Consider the following 25,325-nt stretch of genomic DNA (forward strand, 5'->3'; position numbering starts at 1 on the left):
AAAAAATTTGTAATCTTGCAGGTTGTATGTGCGATAATTTTTTAATATTTTTAATTCAATTGTCCATGTCCGACATGTTTTGCAACACCCTTTTGCAATAGGTATGTTTTCTTTAACAAATCTACTTATTGGTTGTAAGAAATCTCAATAAGTATATTTTCTTTAACCAATCTATATTTTATTTGTAAAAAATTTGTAATCTTGCAGGTTGTATGTGCGATAATTTTTTAATATTTTTAATTCAATTGTCCATGTCCGACATGCTTGATAGAGAGGAGATCACATTTATTAATTGTTATTTGTGGTTTAAAATAAATTTATCATCATAAATTTTCCCATTTACAAATTGCATCTACTTCTTTTTTGTTTTAAATTTCATTTACGCAATTTTTTGACTTCATTTGATTTACCAATAGATTTAACTATCTATTTAAAATATTTAGCTACAAATCTAAAGTACGTACTTCAATAATTTTAATTATTTTCTTGAATTGAGTGGATTAAAATGCTTTAGTACTTTTTTTGAGGTAATTTTTCCTCTAAATTAGCATGTTAATTGTTATATATCTTTCCTCTCATTATGTTTCATTGTATATTATATTTTTGACTCAGCATGTAACTTATGATTTTTCTATTTAATATTATATAATAAAATTGTCATACTTCGATTCTTATACTACAAAATACTAAATAATAATTATTAACCATATTTAATTACAGGCACTAAACTTCCTCGTGTAACACGGGCTTTTCCCCCTAGTAAAGTACATAAGATCACCCATCCGTCTATTCTCCCATTTCAAGAAGAAAAGCATGAAACAAAAGAATATTTAAAAAATTTAAACGACTAAATACAGGTTCGTTATGTAGTTTGCTCCGGTTTTCCTGCTTCGGCATGCGTATTTCCAGGCTCAGTGGTTGGCTTTGCGGGATTAGGAATCCAAAAGGTAAGAACCGAAGATGCAGCAGCAAACATGACCCTACGAGGAGCCCACTTCAAGCATGAGGCAACGCCTATGTAATTATCCCAGCAGGCAACCTGCACTTAGGATTAATTGCAGCATAAGAAGTGCAATTCAATTGTAGCATAAGTTAGAAAGGAAAATGATATTAGCACTTCTCAAAAAATCTCAAACACTTCTTCCCTTTCTTTGCATTAGATCAAAAATGAGAAACCTCAAACACTCCTTCCTTTCTTTGCATTAGATCAAAAATGAAAAATTTCATACACCCCTTGCCTTTCCCTTTCCCTTTTTTGCATTAGAACAAGTTTAAGGAGCGTCTGAGATTTTTTTTTGAAAAGTGTTAATATCATTTCCCATCCTTTTACATTAGATCAAGTTTAATAAGTGTCTGAAATTTTTTAAAGAGTGTTAATACCATTTCCCTTCCTTTCTTTTACATTAGATCAAGTTTAAGAAGTGTGTGAAATTTTTTAAAGAGTGTTAATACCATTTCCCTTCCTTTCTTTTACATTAGACCAAGTTTAAGGAGTGCCTGAAATTGTTTTTGAAGAGTGTTAATATCATTTTCCGTTAGCAAACTCGCTTCTTTTCCACTACAAGTATTTTATCAACTCCCTAGGTTACCACATAGCCAAGAAGCCGGCTTTCTCTCCTGATAGTTCTTATATTTCCCAATTTATAGGCCAAAATAGGTAAATGCATCTTACAGCCTTCCGTTACCACAAATGAAACTCTGACTTCATCATAAATTTACACGAGATCAGAATTTGCTTGTGTGCTTTACAATCGTTGTTGCTCATTTACAATAGACTCGATCTGGAGCTTCAATTTTGTAAAACATAGACATATATCCTGGAAGATATTGGAAGTCAAGCAGCCTTAACCGGCCACAAAGAAATCAACCCGACTAAGGCTCTGTTTAATAATCCCATTTAGACTTAATGAATTCAGATCTTAACATGATCAGACTCATTTGATAACAAAAAATTGAATATCCGAATTAATTAAGTGACATTGAATTTCCGATGCAAAATTAGCTTCCAAAAATAAGTGATAAGCTATTCAGTTATCATTGAATGTGATATACATTTAAATGTAATAGATTTAATACTTAACAATTTAATAACTTAAATTTCATATTTCAAATTTAAAAATGGATTTAATAAGTGATTTCAGATTTAATAAGCTATTCACTTAATAAGCTTTTCAAATTTAATAAGTGATTTAATAAGCTATTCACTTATTTCAGATTTAATAAGTGATTTCAATTTAACAATAGATTCAGACTTCAGATTTCAGTTTTCAGACTTCAGTTTTATCAAACACACCCTAACTCATGAAAAAACAAGATGTACGTGTCAAAATATGTTCAGCGGATATGCTTTCATGACAAGGGATGAGAATGTCATTCTCGCTCATTTACTGTAACTCTAACAAGATACATGAATCAAAGCTCAGCAGATTTGGGGGTGTCTGCTCGAGTATATACGAGGAAGGGAGGAATCACCATACCTTATTTCTTGTTCTTATGCTCCAAGCATGGAGAGTTCCATCTCCAGAACCTTTAACAGAGTAGTGATATCAGTTCTAGTGTTTAAAAAAAAAGAGTAGTGGATCACCAAAGAAAAAAAAAACTAGGGATATCACTAGTGTTAAATAGTGGATCACCACCAAAAAAAAAAAACATCAATAAGCTATTAATCATGCGAGGTATGACTAAGAACTCTTATCAAACCAACTACAAAAGGTAGCAATAAATGATGCACACAAATGATACATAAAACAGTTTCAGAATCTTTGCGCAAGGATGTGTTAGAATTAATTTAACTGGCAACAGCCAGCTAAATTGTCACATGGCCACATAGCTACTACTAAACCCCAGCATAATGTTGGAATAGTTAAAAAAGTTGTTCCCATTACAAGATTATAGAACATAAACAGCAATGTTTGGCATCTTTAACCACTTCAGATGAACTTAAGACACTTCACTGAAGACGTACAGTTCACAAAGTTGCAAACCACTTCCCATAGACGAGTGTGATACTCCTGTTTGAAGTGTATTCACTTATTTGAAGAGAAAAACAGTATTTCTAATTGTTCAGGCACAACATCCTGATAAACAGAAAACCAGTCTATCATCCCAGTTACAACCACTAGACTGGCTCAGATGAAACGTCTAACATCACTAAAGTAGTTATATTCCTTCTCTTTTGTTAAGAAGATGTGTTAAGGAAGAACTTGTCAATTGCACGAACCACTCAGGAAGACACTAAATCAATCACAACCAAATTAAGATTAAGCTTAAGCATTTGAAATCTTGTATCAGATGAAAAATAATAGAGCAGAAGGAGCATCATAGAAGGAAAAAACATGAAGAATTGAAAAGTATTATATTTCCTTAAGCAAACAGAATACGACCAAATGTCTATACCTGAAACCAAATATTGGCCATCTGGTGTAAATGTAGCCTCTATAGCTGTATTGGGGGAAGGATCCAGACTAAAACCACAACGCTGAAGTAGAAAAAAGCATAATGTTTCAGTTGAGGAAAAAGAAAAGGTGAAAACCTCATACCAGTACCCCAGGAAACAAGGAAAGCAAGAAAATCCAAAAGTGATGCATACAATACTATTAAAAAATAGAGAAAGAAAAGCAAGAAATCTGACCTTCTCGCCTCCATATGCGTCAAGAACATATATGTTGTTACTTTTAGTAGCCAACAGCATTGATTTACCATCATTACTGAACTTAATATCACAGACTTCAGCTGTATCTCCACCAACAAGGAAAGTATCAAATGGTCCCTGCATTTTTCACAGGATAGTTGATTTCACGAGATCATGCGTACAAAAGAAAGTGAATGCTTGTTTTTCCTTTATATAACTAAGGAAGACAACATTTTGAACACACAACCTTGTCGTATGATCTAGAATCAAACAATTTGATTGCACCCCCTTCCATTGATACTGCAAAGACAAGACCTTGTTGATCATATGCAACAGTCGGCCTACCACGTAGACGTAATATTCCCTGAAAGCTACAAGAGTGAGCTCTTATCCCAGTCATGTTTTTATCTGGAAGCGGCAAAGAAAACATGATGGTAATTTTAAAATGGCTCAGGCACTCGCCAGGGCCAGGGCCTACACATTTAGAGGAATATATTCTATTCATGTAGCTTGTTTATGCATTTCAGTTTTAATAGAAAATGCTCAATTCCAATGCTTATTTTCAGATAAGGCTCAAAGAAATTTTTTTGTCTTAATTAGAGAAATTTAAGGATACAAAGTACAGAAAATGAACTTAAAGGTTGAGAAGCGCTCATAATCACAAGGAAAATAGGGATAAAAATTTACCCAGACTAACCTGGCATGCATTTACTCGGAGATCCCATATTCGGACAGTGTGATCAAGAGAACCAGACATAAAGCTGTCATTAATAGGAGACATGCACAGTGACACAACCCTGTTGCCAAGTCCAAGCAAAAGATTGACACAAAAATTAACACTATTGTTACTGGAGTTGAATCCAGAAGAAGTAAAAAAAGGAAGTAAGTGAACGTAAATTATAAACTTCACTGAAAAAGTTGAAGAACATAAAAGAACTTTAAAAGTAACGAAGATTTTAGACTTTCAACATATTTTACCATACAGCATACACATCCAAAGTAGCAAACAATAATTCGATGATACACAAAGTACTTGCAAAGAAAAGTAACAAGTTAACATAGAATGCATATTTACAATCTATCTAACAATTACCTCGCCAAACGTAAGCTAGATCACCAATCATTGAGGTTAGACTATAATTGTTTCATTATATCTGCTTTCAAAAGTTACTAGCTCTGTCCCATCCTATTAGTCATGATTTTGATTTTTGAGTACCAAATCATTCCTCCTGGTCTGGAAAGGAATTTTTTTTTTTAAAAAAAGACCAACATCTCTATATTACATATGATACAAACTCTAAAAATAAGCATTAAAGTAGGGCCCTTTTAGGGTTGTAGTAATTTTGCAAAAAAAAAGTGCTTTTGGAGGATAAAAGCACTTTTAATGTGTTTGGCGAGCACTATTCCTTGAATTTTGAAGTAAAGCTTTTGGATATTAAAGCACTTTTAGCACAAACTCAAATTTGGTGCTTGTATGGCAACTTTTTTTCCAAAAAATGATAATTAATTTTAACAATTTTATTATAAATTTTGAATTAAATGAAGAGATAAATATGTTTTGGAAATTCGAAATTGCACATTATGAAGTGCAAAAGTACTTATTCAAGTATGCACCCAAACAAAATGATTAAGCACTTAATAAGTACTTTGACTAAAAGCTCTACTGCTACTCCAAACGATCCATTTATGTATCAAATTAAATGCTATACAAAACCATTTCAACATTTAAAAATTCAAAAGCACCAACAAAGTTTGAGTTCAAACGTCTTCTCAATCCATATGCAGATTTAGCATGACAAATAGAACAGGACCAAGGGGTACAATCATTATTTCCACTATGGGTACATTAAGAATGGTAAAGTAAATACTAGGGAAAAAGTACTACCTATTCCGTTTTCCTAGGGATAAAATGTAGTATACATCTATACCGTGGTCATGTTAACAAACATCTTTTCAAATCAAATGTCGCATGCATAAATGGGATGTTACACTATCATGTTTACAGTGGGAAGCTGCATAGCCATACCTTTTCTCATGTCCCTTAAAATACCGAAGGCAGCGATTGTCATACATGGATAGGTAGCGCAGAGATTCTGGTAACAAGTTAGTCAAAGATATGTTCCATACAACTACGTCTGATACATCTCTGGAAGCAGAACAAAATAAAATTACCTCTGGAATCCAAGTTGTATCTTGATGAACATATAACAGAGTTTGAGTGATGGGTGAAGCATATGCTCTCAGCACCGTGTTTCTTATGGTAGGTGGTCTTCAACAACCTAAAAGTTCAACACAAAACCATCAGAGTAGGAACTCCTTCCTGTCTGCTAAGGACTGCATAAAAAACTTTTTCATACCTGTAAGGCAAGAAGTAAATGAACTATAGTGGCAGTAAAGATAACTAATCATTCAGGTAAAATCTTGGTTTTGCGTAATTCAGAGTGAATATTCTATGTTAATACTCCAAATTTTGAAAAACCAGGAAAAGTTGCACGGCTTGTTTTTTAAAGAGAGACTTACTTGCCATTGGCAATGTCATACAGTCTGACCGAATCATCCTCGCTCGCTGTAACCAATAAATCACTTGTCCGATGAAAATCAAGTGAACTTATTTTTCCACCCTAAAAAAAGTATGCACGTGGTAAACATCTCAAAGTCAAATCATCCAGCAACTTCTCAGCTTCATAAGCGCAAGAGATTTATTTATGGACTGTCTTCTAATCAAGCATATCCAATAATTAGAAGCGGCATGGGAATTGAAAACGTTATATCCTGAAGCACTACTATGTACTGTACCGAATCAAACATACACACAAAAAGGGAGAGAGGATTATGCTTACAAAATCCGAGAATACGGCTGCAACTGCCATACTGCGAACAGTGTCGTCGTTGAGTTCTGGGAGTGACGTCATCCTGATTCCGACGCCAGACGGAGAGATGAGGGGTTGGGGGGGAGGGGGAAAGGAATAGCTGCATATTGAAGTCGCGTAGTTTGAAGTACTAATATATGCATTTTTTCCGTTAAAGTAGGGTTTATATATATATATATATATAGTTAAATTTAAGTCCGTTTGGTTTGTGGGATAACGTAATATTGCATTAATTATCACGTATCATCTCGAGATGTGGTATTAGTTATCTCGAAATAACTAAGAAATAAGATGATGAAATATAACATAATATGAATTTTAAACTAATTTATTATTACAAATAATATAAATTTATACTCTCATAATTATGTAACCTTATCCTCGATAATATAACATAAATGGACCAATTTGCACCTAATGCTGACATTACAATATTTGAATTAATTTGCCCTGCAAGTGACACAAATGCATATTGAATATTATACAACCATTCTCATAATTATGTAACCTTATCCTCAATAATATAACATAAATGGACCAATTTGCACCTAATGCTGACATTACAATATTTGAATTAATTTGCCTTGCAAGGGACGCAAATGCATATTGAATATTATACAACCATACTCTCACATAATAATATAATAATAAAAGGACTAAATTGCTCTTATTAGACAAATTCTACATAAATACAAAATCTTATAAATTGGATTTCACGATTGAGGGTTTCAACAAGTTCAAGATTGCTCAAAGAAATATTTTCTATATTGGCTTAAGTTTGGTTCATTTAGGATTGTAATTGAGTGGTAAACATAAAAATAAAAATAAAAATAAAAATAAAATAATAAAAATATTGAATTTTCTTATTTGTATTTTTTAAAAATAATCGAGCTTTCCCTTTCTGTCTCTCTCTTTCCCTCGTCTTTCTAATTTTTTTCAATATTAATAAGATTACAAAGAAAAAAGAAATTAATATTTTTATTTATTTTCCTTGATACTAAAGATGAGAACAACCTCTCTAAATTTTTTTATTATTTTTATTGTACAAAGAGGAATGCACTTTCTTCTAAAAAATGTTAAGTTGGTTTAATAGTGGAATAAATTGCCTAAAAATTAATTTTTAACTTGCTAAGTTGGTTTAATTGCGGAATAAGTTGTCTAAAAATTAACTCTAAGAGAACTGATAATAAGAACATAGTTTACGATGATAAAGTGATAATAAATTTAAGAGTTAAACATGTTTTTTCACTTGAATTAACAAATTTCGTTAAGTTTGATTGTTAATCTTGAAGGTAAAGTGATTAAAAAATAATATTAAAAGGGAAATCGATATTAACGTCAAACATTAAAGGTATAGAGTGATAACAATCATTCAAACAATTACCTGTTGATTATGGATGGAGTAAATCAAGACAATTTTCCCATTGTAATTAAAGGTATGTGAGGAATTTCAAAAAGTGATACTGTGTATTTAAACTGTACAATGAATCTGTTTTTTTATATATTGTACAGATATTTATCCTAAGTCTTCCTACCAACTTCAATAAAGAAATAGAAAATTTCACTATTTTGTAATTAATTCCTTTGTTGTAATTGATTTGTTATTACGTATTCTTTTATTTTCATTTTTCCTTAAAATATGTGTACAAATAGAGTGTGCCTTATCCATTAGCATTTGGATTGCTAAATTATTCAAAATATTGGATTGTGTTTTATTTGGAATATTTTAACTGTAGCACTTTTTGTGATGTGATGTGTGTGAGATAAAAAGGTAATTGGGAAGATAAAAAGGTGTATTGGAAATTGTAATGATGATGTAAACAGATAAAATTGGGGAAATAAAACACAATCCAAACAAACCAAAATATTTCACTTGTATCATAAACACATTTTCAATCAAATTTTTTATATTTTCAATTATTTTTTATTTCACATATATTACATCACAAAAAGTGCTATAGTAATTATTTCAAATAATACTCTATCCAAACATACCATTTTTACATCAAAACGTAAAAATAATAATAGTAGTAAGAGGCCTAAAATAAATGTAGAATAATAACATCACTGAATAGTGGAATTCCTTCCAAATAAAGGGTATTTTGGGCAATATAATAACATTCAGAAAAGCGGTGCTGCTTCTTACGAGATCACTTAAACGTGGCTTTCTGCGTTCGAGGAGACCGACAACGATGTCGGGTCGACAGCGTTAAACCTCCGCATCCCTTGCTTCTAACCTCCAGTTTTCTTCACCTTTCTCGTCGGTAAGCCCCAGTCTAGGCGTCCTCCCACTCCGCTCTCCACCTCTCCACTCTCACTCTGGATGTTCTTTGTTTCTTTACTTCCTCTCGGCAGTAGTCCATAGCAATAATGGACGCCTATAATCCTCTACTGGAGAGAACACGTGTCCCCCAACCTTGCTTACAAAAATTTGCAGTAATCTCAATCTTTGAAAAGCTCCGAAACGCTCCTCCTCACCTAGACCCGGATTCCGACCCGGGAAGAGAAGCCATTACTTACTGCCTCCACTCCACCTTCGCCGGCGTAGTTGACCAATCGGTCCGGGAAGTATGCCGCCTCGTGAAAGACTCTAAAATGGACCTCTCCCGCGGATTGTTGGAGCTTCAGTCCGGCCTTGAAGCTTCCGGTCCTCGTTTCGTTAATCTCTTCGTTAAAGCCCTAGGATTTCTCGTTAGTTGTGGGTTTCAGAAAAATCCTTCTTCATTTCGGTTTCAATCACCGGAAACCCATCCGTTCGTCAAGGTAACAATGACTTTGCAGTAACTGAGTTTTTTATTTTATCAGATAATTTGATTTTTTATGTTTTAGCTGCTGGTTGCAGATTCTCTCTTGTCGAGTTGAAGTTCAATGTGAGCTCGTGCAACAAGTTGGTAATTTCATGGTGAAAAATAAGCATTTGGGGATTACTAAAGTTTGTGATTTCTTGAGGCCTTTGTTAAATTACTCATTTATTCAAGTACCGGTTGTGGCTTCTTTCCGTTGTTTTGCAACGAGCTTAGTGTCGTCCATCACATCTCTCAGTTGTTCCTTCCCTCCCGAGGCCATTCCGGTTATTAAGCTGTTGATGGGATGTCTCAGATTTTTTCCACGTCGAGATGCACAAGTAAATGAATTTGTTTCAAGTTTCTGTATTGACTAATTTTTTTTCTTGACACAATAAACGAAGTATTTTTATCTAACTTCATTCTCAGCTAATTTCTCTCGTTTAATCTGCAGGACCTTGCTGTCCTTCTCCAGCTTCTTGAATGCACCGTGGATGCCTATGTGGTTGTTCTGAGGCAGCTGGTGGGAATGAGATTGGTACTTCTATTAATATTCTAACTGTCTTATTAAACAGATTCTTATTGCATCTAGTTGTATTTTATCACTCGGCACAAGCACCCTGTGGGTGGCTTCAATTTGATTAGTCATTTTGGTTCTGACTGATTTGATTGATTTTAGCTGGTACACGAAGTACAATTTTGTGGTCTGGAACTGGTTGAGGCCATCTTTTCACTGCATAAAGATCTTCGCATGCACTTACATGGAGTTGAGAACATCTCGGAAATGTCAAGGCATTTGTTGGCTGTCCAGAAAGACTTAGGCTTGAGTTATTTGCCTGATTTTTCATCAGTAATATTATCCTTAATTATACCTCTCATTCAGTCTGAGCTGGAGCAAGAACATATTGCTATACTGAAGGTGCTGCTCTTTCTCTTAGAGTGGAAACAGGAAAATGGTATGCTTGTTAATTATGCCTTGATTATCTTAGTAGGTCTCATCATATCTTTCTCACGATCATCTTAAGAATTAGTTTTCTTTAGCTATAAATCTCCTATGGATACACACGTTCTTATGTTCTACCTTGAATGAATGTAATTGTCTTAGAATTTAGTAGTTTTTGCATTGAAGTATTTATTTTCTCTTTTTTGTCTTCCCTTAGAGGTCTAGAAAAATTAAGACAATCTGACAATCTGTAATCTTGTTATATATATGTATGTATGTATGTATGTATGTATATGTGTGTGTGTATATATATATTTCACTTTTTCATCTTGGCAATTGATATTAGTAAATCTTTTGGTAGTCTACCTCGTTATTATTGAACTTTTTCCATTTAGGTGCACTAGGGTTCTTCCCTACAGCTTTTCCTTTGTGGTTGCATTCAATGAATATATTTCATTTGTATGCAAGTCCATCTGACAAATCTATTAATTACTTCCCCCTCTTACATCTACGTGTCTGTGCCTTAATAGTTTATGGCCATGTTGTTACTGTTATGGAGTTTTGTTCTGGAAACCTACAATTAAGAAATTATGTGGCTACATACAAATAAAATATAGAAAAAGTTAACAAGACTCGAGCTTGTGATGGTTATCTATATTCCTTTGTGCTGATTTTGTTATTGCCTGAGCATATTCTCTTCAACTACTTTCTAATTGCGTTTCTGCATTTTTTTGTTTCTCAGCTTTACTCAGATAATGAAGTACATGATCTATTTAATTTGCAGTGTACAATGTCACTAGAGCTGCAAGCAACTTAAACGAGGAGCTTTTGTTCATTTTTCCAGTCATTAACATCATGTCATCACCAAGTATAGTTGTTAAGAAAGTAGCAGTTGCTGTAATTTCTTCTTTGGAGAATATCTTCATAGATTTGTTGGTTTCAACAAGGAGTGGCAGGGCAACTGAGAGGAAATTTCCCTCTATTAGCACACCTGGATGCATTATTTATAGGTTTCTCCATCATTTATGGTTTCAGGTTTGTTTCTATGGTATTTCTGTGAAGCTCATCATTATTTCATCTCTTTGACCTCATTAGTTTATTTTTTGTATAACCAAACCCTTTCAAATGAATGCATAGAAAAGTGGGCAAGGGAGATTCGAGAGAACTATTTTCTTATTTCTAGTGCAATATCTGCTTTGCTTCTGTTCCTTTGGCTACTTTATCATTTGATTAGAATTATATTGTGTTTGACTCAACATGGTTCCTGCATGAGATCATGCTCTGTTTGTTAAAATCTGAGTTCTAGCTGTTTCAATTTGTTTACCTGAATTCCGTCATCAAGTACTTGTTTTGCCTGCATTCTTCCAGTAGTAGTTGTTGGTGAAGTTTATGCTAAGCTATGGTGGAACATTAGGCATTTGTGTATGCAATCTAGTTGCGTACCTTTTAAACGATGTAACTTGTCGCTAATTGCACCTGTCCTTTCAGGATCCATCTTCATTATCTTGTGCTTTTTATCTCAAAGTTTCTTCTACTGAATCCTATATTGACGAGGGAAATGATACACCCAAATCTTGCACCTCTTTGCTGCGGGACTATTCTTTGCAAATCGCGGAAAAAAAGAAGTCCATTCAACCTCTTTCTATGTTTCAGCAGATATTTATTTCAGGTAGCTACTTGTTTTTCATTCATACAAGTTTTTCATCTTGCACATGATTTCACGTCTAAACCTGCTAAAATTTTTTGTGCTGACAGATACTTCCTTCTTCCTTGGTGCTATTGCTAGTGTACTTCTTATGCATCAGAAATTGGGGAACTGTTCAATTGATCTCTTGGCTGTTACTGGCAATATGAATCCTGAGCTTGGAGTGTCACTGATGCTAGTCATTCTGTTTTGCATTCATGCATTTTCTACCAAAGATAAGGATATTGATTTCCACAGCATGTTGGTGAGTTTCGATTGACTTTCACAGCACATAATCATGCCTTCTGATGCTTCCTCATACTTCCCTGTGAGATGAGTGGTTTATTATGTTCTGTAAGGGTTCATGTTTTTTTTATTGTGTTTTTAATTTCCTGGTAATCTAATAAAATCTTCTAAATTAAAACTGCAGCTGAAACTACTTGCCAAGCTTCCTTCACTTGCTTCACATTCCGCAATGCTACCGCTGATTGTTCAGACTGTAACGCCAATGCTTCATAAGGATGCAAAACCGTATGCTCATGTGTTCTTTTGTGTTTCTCAATCATGCACTATCCGTGCTGGACATTATATCTGGGGAATTGCAGTGTTGATTGCCATTCTTTATACTCTTACTTTGGAACTTACAGAGAAAGCCACCTGATGTTTCAGTTACATAATGTGAAAGTATTTGTTAGTTGGACTTATTTTATGTACTCTTTACCCTCTGTACCTGTTATTTGGTGCATTATTCTTCTGATATGTGGGTATTAATCAGATCTGCTTGTTTTCTTAGCATTTTTATTATTCATAAGATCTGCTTATTTTGTAGAGTTTTATATGCTACTGCTACTCGGTTGATATGTAAGACCTGGGAGATTAATGACCGTGTCTTTGGGAATCTACAGGTAATTATTTCAGTTGTCCTATCTGTCACCTGGCATCATTGTTTCTAAATTTGAAGTATTTACTTTATTTTTGAAGAAATGCAAAGCACTGTCCATCATCTATGTCTTGTTTATAACAATTATTGTCAAGCTTTTGCGCATAAATCGTGATCATTATACCTATGATTTGGCTTCCTCATTTGTTTAGAAAAAATTAATTTTGATTCCACCATTGCAGTGAAGAATATACTAAAAAGCTGTGTAAGTTGAGGAAAATATCATAACTCAGCTGCTCGTAAGGTTTAAATCTCACCCACATACTCGCAAGGAGTCTTAACTATAAGCTTCTAAATTAGAAGTCTTTGAAGTTGCAGCTTGTCTTTCATTCTTGGTAAAACCATTGTCGTCCTGCTCTTCTGACATTTTTTATTCTTCTCTCTGTTTCTCTTTGGTGAAGATAGATTATGATGCATTCAGTAAAAGTTGCATCAGGACAATTACTATTAATAAGCCTGAATTTTTGCTCCAAACTGGACATAGGATTACACTGAGAAAGATGGACACCATTCAGATGTAGCGTATCTTGTGAGCTAGGAGGTACGGCCATAATGGGAGAAGTTATATATAGATGGAGCCAATCTTTTAGTAAGGTGCAATTCCAAGTATTGACTGGTCTGTATAGATGGCTATGCTCTGTATTTTGATTATGTTTCTGGTTTATGGGATGTTTTAGATTCCAGTTCACATGTTTTGATTCTTGACCACTGCACTTGTGGTGAAATGTTGTTATCTATTACTAAGAAACAAAAAGAGAAACAATGGAAATGATACTTGCAAACTCCTGGGAACTTTAATTTTCAGATCCCTATTCCATTTGTGGTGCATTTTGGGTTTAGTGTCTGGATTTTACCTCCATTTGGACATATTTAATATGTCTTCTTGTTTTCTGTCTTTTTGGCATAGGGAGTGCTAGGACCACAAAAATTTGTTGAAATGGCAACAAAGAAAGACGTCTGTATTAGTATGGCTGCTTCTGTGCGAGATGTTTGCAGAAAAGATCCTGATAGGGGTGTGGACCTCATTTTGTCTGTGGAGGTACAATATGCTGGCCCTCTTTGCTGTCCTTTGTCAAGCATGTTTCTCCAATCTCTTTAATGTCTGTGTTTTGATCAATAGGCTTGCATTGAAAATGAAGATCCTCTTGTTCAGTCTCTTGGATTCCAGAGTCTTGCACATCTTTGTGAAGCGGATGTCATTGGTAATATTATGCTCTTCTGATTCTTTTGTAAGAGAAAATATGAGTAGCTCTACCAGTTATATCCTATCTATTGCCTTGACTACTTAGAAGTGTGAATAAGATTTCTTCATCATTTATTCTTTCGCCATAACGATGATTTGTGAGACATAGAATGAGTTACGCGAATATAATTTTGGCTATCTGCTGAGCTGATGCTTTGAGTCAGATGTTTATTGAAAATCCCTTCTTAAATGTTATGTTCTGTTTGATTCTTGTTGTTGCTCCAAACAATGTCTCGATTTGGATATTGCTCTTGAATAAAGATATCTGTCCCATGTAACTATTTGTCAAATTTTTTCTATCAGGATTTGGGACTGAGAACTTCCCAATCTAAACCATTTTGCTTTGGTGATCATCTGTTCTTCCCCTCATGGAATTATGTGATTTTATTGGATTTGCTTAAATATTATCATAGGCATTTCGCTTCTATTTGAGGTAGTTGTGTCAGATGTTTCTTCTCAACCTTGATTTCTTCTGAAAGGCCCAGCAATGAGCAATTCCTTTACTCCTTGCGAGTTGAGATACAAGTAGAGGGTTGGTGTCAGCAATTTTAAATATGTGATTATTAAGGTCAAGTGGAAGAACTATTGCGTTGCCTGTAATGTTGGTATGCACCTTTAAGAACATTGACGGTTGCTGACTTTGTGCATATACTTGGTCTAGATTTTTATACTGCTTGGGATGTGATTGCAAAGCATGTCTTGAGGTACACATCAAATGCTGTCGTTGCTTATAGGTGAGCAGAAGCCCCACAAGTGTCCCTTATCCTGTAATAACTTGCTGTTCGAATGTTTTCCTACATGTAGCTATGACATTGGGTAAAAGATTTGTCTTTGAGTTGTGCAAAGCACAGATGTCCAAAGGTAGAGAATTACGTGTGAAATACTGCTTGTGCTTAGAAATGTACTCCTTTCAATATTATTTATGGTCTACATTTGTAGAAATTTTCTTTTCCTTATGCTCTATTCAATTGTTATTGCGTACTTGTCTTGTTCATTATATTCTTGAATCAAGTGGGAATTTTGTAAAGCAAGATGATTTTTCTTCCCGAATGCCTTCCAGACACATGTGGCATGACCTCATGGGATAACTACCAAGTTTTGTTCCATCCCCTTCATTCTCACTCTCCTTCAGAGTCTCTTAACGTCCCCTGGTCAACTCCCTCCAGGAGTTTTTTCTGTTTGATCCCTCCCACCTCCCACCTCCCTCTCCTCTTTCCTCAATTTACTTTGTTTCTTTTCTCCATTTGAGCAACAACTCTTTTTCAACCCTTCACCCTTCCATCTGTGTTTTTTCTCTCTTTATCAAGTTTGGGGATAAAATACAATTAGATTGTTCAATATATCTTAAACAAAATATTATGGTTCACGGAATTTTTTTCTTTGTTTTAATTTTTGTTGAGTGATGAAACTAAAAGCAAGTTAAAATGCTGTGTGAGGTTGGTTTGATTGTGATTGGAGACTGAAAATGGTTGCTGGGCTAGTGGCAGGAGGGTGGATTTGAGATGTGAGAGATGGGCTGTAGTAGCCCTCTCTCTCTCTCTCTCTCTCTCTCTCTCTCCTCTTGAAGTGTTTTACTTCCCTGGAGTATTATGTGACGTGTCTTTCTTATTTTTCTTTTTTTTCTTGGAGACAAATTGCTATGCTGCTTATCATGACTGGGGGTGTGGTGGTGGTGGTAGTTGTGGCGATGTGCTGGCAAAGAGGATGTGGGTTACAGGGGTGTGTTAGAAAGGAAAGCTACAGCCGTGAGCAGGAATGGCAGAGGGAAAGCAAGAGAATAAGAGGTCGGTGGTGGGGTAGGTGGAGAGAATAAACAAAGAAAGGGAAAAAAAAGTCAGAATGAAACAGAATTTCTCTGGCCTCCATCTCATTTCCAAATGGATCTGGTGCAAAATCTTTGGATAGAAAAACATTGCTGTTTTGAAAATGCTTGATTGCTTTACATGGCTTACAAATTTTTGCATTCTTTTCTTCTTGCCAGTCTATGCCTTCTTTTGAGATGGGGAGCAATGGATGCTGAAGCATACCCTGAACCTGCTTCAGAGATTTTAAAAATTTTGTGGGTAGTTGGAACCTCCAGAAATCATGGTCAGGGTTCTTTGTGGGCAACAGCTCGAGCAACTGCATTTATAGCACTAGCACATTATGAGGTTGATTCTATGACTGTCTGGATACATCTTAGTCGTCTTTTTTTATTAAACTGATATTTCAAAAAAGTGTTCTACCAAAAGTACAAATGTAGTTCGTACAAGCTTGGACATTGTCTGAATATGGCATTTTCCCTCAGGTGGTGCATATTTTTAGAAGCATTCCAGATTTTAGGGATGTGAACCTGGAGTTTCTTTTTTCGGAGACTGATCCTGAAGTATTAAGAGCTGTAGAAGGATTTGAATCTAGAATTATCAATCACGAGTACATGTAAAGAAACATGTCCACTATCATCATTGCACGTTCTCTGTAAAAGTTTGTGAAGCGCTAAAAACAATTAAATTTGTGACTTCTGTTTTTCCAGGAATCGGAGAAGATATGTAAATGAGCAAAGAGTCTCCAAAAGTAACGTTGAGAAGTTGCTAGATGTTTTTCCGCAGGTTGTCTTTCCTACTGGTATGCAATCCTCCTCTATTTTTTTTTTTTTTTTTTACTTTACTACTGGACTAGTGGAAATGGTGGCTTCTATTTCAGCCTGCTTTTGTTGCTCTTTTTATTGGCTTCCAATGTAAATCTTTTGTCATTGAGTTTCTTGACCACTTCCTAATTTTGACAACCACACTGATATAGCTAATGATGCCCAGCATTTTGGAAGCACAGGAATATATGAAAAACAGAATATGGCTGGGAACTTTTATATTGTGTAATTTCTTGTAAATTTTGGCAAGATAATGTTGAAGATATATGCTTTCTTGATATGGTTGAGGGATGTGCATCTTGACATCGTATATTTCATCTGCAGGAAGCAAGAGCAGGGTAAGGGAATTACCTGGTGCAGCTTTGTTTTGCCTTTCTTTTGCTCCTCTGGATATGATAAACAGGGGAATGTTAAAAGTAAGACAATGTCAGCCATTCTTAAAATTTGAACTCTTTTACAACACATGTACCGACAATTTTACATGTGTATTGATTTACAGGATTTGGAAGAAGTAAATGCTAAATTTGAGAATGCACTGCTAGAAATAGCTTCCTCTCTTCAGCTCTCAAGAAATATTTTGGTTGCCCTTATCACATTGCAATCATGGAAATCCTTCATGCAAAGGTGGATGAAAGTTCAGTTGATGTTACTTGATGCTAAGGCTCATTCAACTGTGTTGGATAGAACTTCTAAAGCTGCAAATAACATTCTGAAGGTTGGCTAAGAATTTGTCATGGCTATGCAACTTTTAGAAGACTCCATTTGCTCAATTTTGAAATCAAGCATTTAGTACTTCCTACGTTTAATTCTCATGCAGATTGTGAGGCGGATCTCAGATGAATGCATCCCTAGCTCTGCAGAAAATTTTGCTCTTGCTATTGGTGCTCTTTGTTCGGTACATAATCTCTCTCTCTCTCTCTGAAATAATGACTTGAATGTTTCAGTGTTATTTGCAGGATTAATGCATTTGTTGGTATTGTTTGCACTTCTTTGTGCTGATTGCAATTGGGCAGCCATACTTTGTAAACATATTGAGAGACACTAGTAATTGAAGGATAGAAGGAGGTCTCTTTTTACTTTCTGTACTTAATCAAGTAATTAGAATGGATAGCTTACCAAGTTTAATGGAATGGACTTCTGGAAAACAATATTTCTTTGTGCTGCAGAGTTTTGTCAAGGTTATGGATGTTTTATGCTGTTTTTTTGTAAACCAATTGATCTTCCATTTTGTAATATTATGCCATCTATAAACTCACTGAATCCTTTGAAGTCCAACATAAAGTAAATATATTAGTGTTAGGGCTGCTGGAAATGGAACCAATGGGGGTACAGAGGATATGCAGACATTGTCTTGGACATGTTGACTGTTCATGCTTCTTTATACCTGTCATAAGCATGGATGGAAAATATCCACTGATTACATATTAGGAAGGTGTCTTGTTTCATTTTCTTTGTAAATTTGCATACTGGAGTTATCCTGATTCTTGGTATGGGTCTTGGTAGTCACTTGATCTTGTTGTATAGTATCGATGTATTTGTTAGCTTTGGAACTAGCTGTTTTTGTGGTGGTGTGAGACTTTGATGGATTAATAGGAATTTTCCAAATTCAAGGGCTTCATTTGATGGTTCAAAAATTGAGAGGCAACTTCCTCTCTTCTTGTTCTAGTGATTTCTAAAGTTTTGACATCTTAGATTGCTTTTAATCTCTTTTGTGGCTTGATTGTGATCTCAAGGTACGTGCTTTTTCAATTTTTTCTTTTTCTCACATGTTTTTTTCAGGCACTTCCCCAGTCTGTACACACTGTTAAGTCTTCTGCTTCGAAGTTTCTGTTGGATTGGTTGTTTCAATATGAACACGAGTGTCGACAGTGGTCTGCTGCAATTTCTCTTGGATTGGTATCAAGTTGTCTTCATGTGACTGACTGCAAACAAAAGTATGAAAACATCAAGGCCCTTCTTGAGGTATGATTATGCACCTGCATAATACGAAGCTGATACTGCCTGATGGGAATAAAGTCTTGTCTTCATCCATATCATTGCTACACTTTGTGTTTCAGACAGCAATTGCAGTGTCCAGTCGGGCATGTCTAAGTCTTTTTTGAGCCTCTGCGGTTAGGCTTGATAACTTTATATGTATTATTAAATAACGGGTTGATGACTAATTAACTAGAGAATTTACTGGGATTAGCCCATTTGTCCGAAGGATATATGTGATGCTTTTTTCCTTTTCACTAACCCATTGGGAATAAATAGTTCTTCCGGAAAAGGGGAACGGATCATATTTACCCCAGATCCTCCAAAGTACAAAGTACTAAGGTGGGAAAGTAAAATAAGATATCTGCTTGGGGAAAATGGTGAGATAATTTGAACTTTTGAGGTAGGATTCCATCTATACTTGGGAATGTAAATTTTTTCCTAAAAATAAAAGATCTGTATACTTGAATGGCTTAAGTTAGTCGTTTAGCATGTCCAGAAGTCCGGATGAAGATTTGGAAACTAATACGACTTGAAAAACAAAAGGTAATTGGAATTGATAGTTTTGAGAGTTCTTTACTTTATGAGATTGTGACCAAGTCATTTTCTGTAAGACACAAAAGCCAAATGCAAATTCTTGACCTCTTTTAGCAGGGTAAATTTTGTTGGAAGCTGCTGTAATACATTAACATGATATGATCTTTTTCAGGTTTTATCAATTAGCAAAAACACCCTTGTAAAAGGAGCTTGTGGAGTTGGATTGGGTTTTTCTTGTCAAGATCTTCTTACGAGGGTTGATTCTGAATGTAATCCTCAGTTGGAGAAGGAACACAAGAGACAGGAAGTAGAATTATTAAGGAATATCATTGGGGTGTTAGCCAGGAGTCTATGTCAGTTCGCACAATCTTCTGCTGATATACTACAACAGCTAGCTGCATGTGTTCCATTTGTAATGGATGAATGTGATCCAGATATCTCAGTTGAGTTGGTGCATGAGAATGATGATGATTTGGAGGAAGACATATGGGGCGTTGCTGGACTTATCTTGGGTTTGGGAAGTTCTGTTAGTGCATTATATAGATCTGGAGCTAATGATGCTGTTATAAACATAAAGGAATGGATTTTTTCTTGTATTCCAGACTTAAATCCTTCATTACAGAAAGATATGATCTTTGAAAGACGTGAGATGGTATTATCTGTTGGTTCTTGTCTTGCTCTTCCTATTGTAGTGGCTTTCTGCCAACGAGTAGAACTGATTGATGATAGCGAGATAGAGCAGCTGGTGAGTCATTTTGTTGAGTTGATCTCTGAGCTATTATCTGTTGAAAATTCTGGCACCTTCAACCAGAGCTTGTTGATGGTATCTTGTGTTGGAGCTGGAAACCTTTTGTCCACCATCATGAATGGAGGGGTGCACTCCTTAAAGGTTGATAATATTAAAGAAATACTATCATTGCTCAGGAAAAGTTATTCTAGTCCTCACCCACCATATGTCCATCTGGGAGCGATACTTGGAATAGTCTCTGCATTAGGGGCAGATATTGGATTACTGGCTCAATATGCCCCTTATTTGCAAGCAGGCATCTCATTTGATCAGAAGGTGATTATAAACTCTTGTATATAGATTCTTGTAGCCAAAATATACGTAGTTTTTTCAGTTTTCTCAAATTATGGTAAACAAATTCTTTTTGGCTTCTTGCTACTAGCTAAATATAGACATGGTAAATGTACGTGGTCAGAAGCAAGTAGATGGGAGATAAGAGACTTGGGAATTAATGTTGTTATTGAGGTGCATATTAGTGATGGAAGATTAACTGATTAAGTATGAAAAAGGAGGAGGCTAACTTTATGGTTGGATTAGCATGTGTGGAGCACGTATTGTTTACTCTATAGTCTGACATGCGTATCTCAGTGTCTCCTAGCAGTTTAGAGGAAGAAGCAAGAAACATATTACTCAACTGACCGCCTTTCTTTTGTCATGTTTGGTTATCAGCTGGAATCTTCTCGTATCAGGGGTCCGTTACTTTCAAACCCATTCTTTGAGCCTGAATTGACATCATTAGTAAGGGAGATCTTTCATATCGCACAAAGTTCTGATAACAATCAGTTGCAACAATTTGCGGCTTGGGGAATCTCATTTCTTTGGCATTGTTCATGGTTCAGACCACCTCAAAAGGAGAATACTTTTGAAGAGGATGCAGTAGGCTCAGTCTCTCAAAGGCTTCCGAAGGACAGTCTAGTCATCAAAGTCTCTTTGTGGTTAATGCATCTGGACCCCGGAGTATGTCATTTCATGCCTTGCTTAATTTCTTATTTTCCCTATATTTCCGAATTGAGATTTTTTCTTGAAATACATGTACAAGATGAGATATTTGTTAATATTTAGCCAGTCAAATTTTATTATCTCACAGATTTTTGATCTGCAACTTCAAAGTAAAAGCCTGCAGTGTATTGGACCTGAATACTAAATTGCTTGCTCTTTACCTGAATAGCATATCTGGCTAAGTACAGAACTAAATTTTACCATTTAGCATGTGCTGGTGTGATTATATCTTTTACATGTTTGGTTTAAATTTAGTTCATGTATGACACAAATTAAGTCAAGCCAGGATCTTACACACTTCATTCTGCAATCTGGGGGAGTAAACTGCCCTTACTTTATGCCTTGGCACATAACACCAAGAATTTCTGATAACCTATCATGATGGCCTCTTGTGCACAAACACACCTTATGCCTAACTGCCATACCAATCCAGCCTTTATAAATAGGACAGCAGAGCAGACAATAACACAGTCTAGGAAGGGGAGGACGATGTCAAAGCGAAAGCAAACTTGAAGCTAATTCTGAATGTTTGATAGTGCAAGAGAAGGAAGGAAAGGAAGATAAGTGTGGGAGATAAGACCTGATATGGTTGACTACCCAGGGCATTTGTTAGATGCTTTCCTGTGTCTCTTTGTTCAACTCATCTATCAGCATATAGGAAGATTCCATGATGAGAGAGATGAAGTACCTGATCCGGCAATATGTCATAAGAAAGATCTGTTCTGGCGGTTATCCTGTAGGTGGTTTGCAAACAATATGTATAAAAGGCTAGTGATGATATCTGATCATGAAACAAAGTTGAATCTTAATAGCCAGATGAAACGCCTAGAAATGCTTTTCCAAATGATTCTATTTGCTATGCTGCTTTCTGCCTGGCCTTAGTTTCTTCTTTCGATAATAATTGCATCCTCGTACCATACCTCCTCTTTTTTTCTAGACAGATGAGGGTAATGCCAGAGTAACTATATATGTACAATAAGATCTTTAGTACAATAAGATCTGTCCTTTCATTTTTTGACTCTCTCAAAGGTAGTTTCTAACTAAACAGGACACAGCTCAACAAAACCTTGTGCCCATCTGTTTAGGATAAGATACACGAGACAGGCATATAGCTTAGTTCAGGAGAAGACTTCTTAGACTCTGGGTTGCCATGTCATGTCCTTCAGTCTTTGCTTGGACTTTAGGATTATGTCGAAACTGCGGTGCTACAGAGAGATACTGCTATTCAAACATTGAAGGAGCAACTTTACTTGAAATGACCAACTTCACCACTAACTTTGAGCAGGTGTCTTGTTTTCTACTTCTGATGTTTCTGCTGCTTTCAGATGCAGATGGGTGCCACTTCAAATGTTGTTTCAGTAATAACTGCTTTGCGGTGCCTTTCATATGCCTCTAGATTGCCAAAGTTGGATTGGGGAGCAATCATTAGAAGGTGCATGAGATATGAGGACCAAGTTGCTAAATTGTGCACCCCCGAGTCTTCCGTTAAGAAAGGAGTTGTACGACAGGAATGTTTATTATTCTCTTTATCGCATGCAAACCAGTTTCATTCGCTCCTTGTATTTCTTGATGAGCTCTCTGACCTTTCCAGGTTTAGGACACTTGACCTGAATTTGCAGTCATGTTTGCTTTTGCATCTGGCAGACCTGATCAAGATATTCTCACTTTCAAGGGTTGAGAAGCTATTTGATGATGTAACCAACTACTTCTCTTGGTTAGTCTCTTCTGAACAGTACAGCACAGAAGAGAAAAGCTTGTTAAGGGCTTCCTGTTGGAAGGGTCTCTACTTATGTTTGGATGAAGAGTTTCTTGATGCCCAACATCATATGTCGAACCTTGAGAACTGCATGAAGATGCTCTTTGCTTTTTTACCTGCCGTGGCCATTGGCGAATCATGTTCTGGAATTTTGAAGGAGTGGTCTGAAGCAGTTAGGTGTCTAAGAAAGGCTAACCAGGGATGGTTATTAGATCTTCTGAAGGTATTGGTTCAAGTCTTCTTCTTTTTTTTTTATTTTTTTTTATTTTCTTTGCCATGAGGTTCTCTCTCTCTTTCTCCTTTTTTTTGGGTGGTTGGATGGGCTGGGGGGTTGGGGAAAGGGAGTTTTTGTTGTCAGGCTTTTTGTCAAATTGTATTAATCTGCCCATTTTTTATATCTTATTCTAGAATCACATAAATGAATGATCTGTTGGAGATATAGTATTATGCCGACTGTTTGTTCACATGTGGGGCTTAATGTGTTGATATAGGTTTGAGTTATTGTGTTTACGAGGTAGAAATTACTTTTTGCTTGAGCTAGCATTGTAAACTATAGCCATCTTGTGCTACATGTAGGCACCTGAGGGGACCTTCATGGAGGACAATGGCCAATTCTTTGAAGTTGTGAAAAAGATTCAAGCTAAAGCGAGGCTGGTGCGAATTGGTTCCATCCCCTTAAATGAGCTTGGGAGATTGAAAGCTTGTATGCTGAATACTAGATCACAAGGTCAGACTGTAAAATTTATGTTAGTAGAGCATAAAGTATAGGAAGACCATTAAATTGTGGTACAGCATGGCAAGCATTAAGTATAGGGGGACCAAAAAAAGGAAAAAAAAAAAAAAAAGTACTTCACTGGTTTGTTCTGATGGTTACCTGATCCTGGAGTGTTCCTTATAGCATCTACATTATGCGGCCAGCTCCAAACCCCTGGGAAATAATAGTAAAGAATCAATACTTGAAAAGCAAATTGATTTCTGACTTCAATGTTTTTGCAGTTATTTGGAATGTTCTGGTGGAAGTTGCTGCAACCCTGCAACATGCAGAGGAAAGTATCAAAAGACAGTGGCTTCTCGATACACTGCAAATTAGCTGTGTGACGAGTTATCCTTCCACGGTATGCAGTGACCTGTTGGGTTTTAAGTTTCAGGTGGCTAATTATGGTCTTAACCATAGAGATAAAGAACAAGAGTTGCTTTTTATATGATAAAAAGCAAGGTGGGATGACTAAATAAGTGGAGTTACATTTGATTATCACAAAAATGTCCAAATCCCAGAATGCCTACTACCATTAAAAGCTTTGACTTCACTGCATGTTCTTTTCCTTCCTTTGCAGGCGCTGCGATTTCTTGGCCTTTTATGCGGTAACTATTGCAAGTATATGCCTGTTTTGGTTGTGGATGCGGACACCGTACTGAGTGATCTACCTGTCACGCTTGCAAGTGTGCTTTTAGATTGCAGTTTTGGTGGTGTAGCAGAAGCCGTAGTACTGTCTTTGTGGACGTTGACAGAACGACTTTATGCTTGGGCATTGTGCAGATCAAAGGATAATTATACACCTTCTCAAAGGTCTATTGACAGGACTGAGGATGAGATGGCAGCGCTTCTGTTGAAAGTGACGCATCATGCCTGTGTTCTTCTAAATAACCATCTGCCTGTAGACAAGCGACTTGAGCTGGCTAATATGGTGGTTCCGGACACATTGTTGATCGAGATGTAATGTGGTCAATTGTTTTCAGCGGCTACCAACGTTGCAGATCCAGTTCATAGAATTGTATGTGATAAATACTGGCGGGCTTTTGGTCCGGTCAAAGTGTACGAGGAACTTGGTTGCATTAGCCCGGGAACTGTTTCTTTCACGAGATGACGTCTGATTTCGTTCCAGAAGCGATTAACTCCTGCAAATCGTTTCCTTTACCTAGAGTCTGATGGCCGGTAGCTGAGTTCTCAGTGTACTAATGGGATTCGGGGCAGTTAATGGTCCAGATCGGATCATATCGATTCAGTCATGGACCATTCATTTTACAATTACAAAAATTTGAAATGAATGGCTTAGATTGGATCGAGTTGATGTGGCGTCCGATCTGAACCGTGAATCCATTTTGATGAGTTGAATCCTTGAAATTGAGTTGATGTGGCGTCCGATCATAACCTTGAATCTATTTTGATGAATTGGATCCTTGGAATTCAATTAATAGGCGGGTGATCATTTCTGACGTAACACGACGTCAGCCACAACTTGCAATTAACTAACTAGTGCTGGTATGGTAACATGAATTGAATTGGGTCGTTGCTCGGATGATCAACTATCGCACCAACGAGCAGCCATCCGCTTCAAATGTGGTTAGTGGATCCCTTCAATTCAATGGAGTTATAATGCTTTCTTTCATTTAATTACTGTGAATGAAAGATTTCATTGAATTGAATTGGGCTGTGTACTGCAAGAAATAGTAAGTGTATGTCAATATTTATTACAGTTCCAACTACTACTGACGATAGCTCATTTTCCTTCATTTAAATCTTAAACTTCAACTCTTTTCTTCCTCTGACCACT

The 25,325-nt window shown here is 36.0% G+C and overlaps 2 protein-coding genes across 10 annotated transcripts; one reads left to right on the forward strand and one right to left on the reverse strand.

The window, feature by feature from the left end:
- Positions 1 to 616: 616 nt before the first annotated feature.
- Positions 617 to 6,599, reverse strand: LOC113723102 (protein ANTHESIS POMOTING FACTOR 1-like). Its single transcript, XM_027246365.2, has 10 exons — positions 6,472 to 6,599; positions 6,152 to 6,252; positions 5,804 to 5,910; positions 5,658 to 5,724; positions 4,329 to 4,428; positions 3,879 to 3,995; positions 3,632 to 3,769; positions 3,397 to 3,478; positions 2,478 to 2,527; positions 617 to 1,039 (listed from the first exon to the last, which is right to left on the reverse strand). Exons 1-10 carry the CDS (start codon positions 6,541 to 6,543, stop codon positions 863 to 865), a joined length of 1,011 nt encoding a protein of 336 aa, XP_027102166.2. The 5' UTR covers positions 6,544 to 6,599; the 3' UTR covers positions 617 to 862.
- Positions 6,600 to 8,671: 2,072 nt separating this feature from the next.
- Positions 8,672 to 25,318, forward strand: LOC113723071 (protein RST1). 9 transcript variants are annotated; one of them, XM_027246336.2, is made up of 26 exons: positions 8,812 to 9,264; positions 9,344 to 9,433; positions 9,544 to 9,625; positions 9,739 to 9,822; positions 9,964 to 10,240; positions 11,012 to 11,262; positions 11,716 to 11,896; positions 11,983 to 12,176; positions 12,342 to 12,442; positions 12,741 to 12,816; positions 13,759 to 13,890; positions 13,972 to 14,053; positions 14,756 to 14,828; positions 16,076 to 16,244; positions 16,382 to 16,512; positions 16,607 to 16,698; positions 17,045 to 17,136; positions 17,220 to 17,435; positions 17,538 to 17,615; positions 18,500 to 18,682; positions 19,404 to 20,294; positions 20,688 to 20,975; positions 22,343 to 22,996; positions 23,350 to 23,500; positions 23,770 to 23,888; positions 24,108 to 25,318. In XM_027246336.2, the coding sequence occupies exons 3-26, from the start codon at positions 9,587 to 9,589 to the stop codon at positions 24,489 to 24,491; spliced, it is 4,938 nt and encodes a 1,645-aa protein (XP_027102137.2). In that variant the 5' UTR covers positions 8,812 to 9,264; positions 9,344 to 9,433; positions 9,544 to 9,586; the 3' UTR covers positions 24,492 to 25,318. The 9 variants fall into 9 exon arrangements, 8 of the variants coding, with proteins under 8 accessions (XP_071915569.1, XP_027102144.2, XP_071915570.1 ...); XM_072059468.1 differs by having other exon boundaries at positions 8,672 to 9,264; positions 9,344 to 9,625; XM_027246343.2 differs by having other exon boundaries at positions 8,687 to 9,264; positions 9,344 to 9,625; positions 18,512 to 18,682.
- The last annotated feature ends 7 nt before the right edge of the window (positions 25,319 to 25,325 follow it).

The sequence above is a fragment of the Coffea arabica genome, chromosome 7e (assembly GCF_036785885.1).
Source record: "Coffea arabica cultivar ET-39 chromosome 7e, Coffea Arabica ET-39 HiFi, whole genome shotgun sequence".
Taxonomy (NCBI): domain Eukaryota; kingdom Viridiplantae; phylum Streptophyta; class Magnoliopsida; order Gentianales; family Rubiaceae; genus Coffea; species Coffea arabica.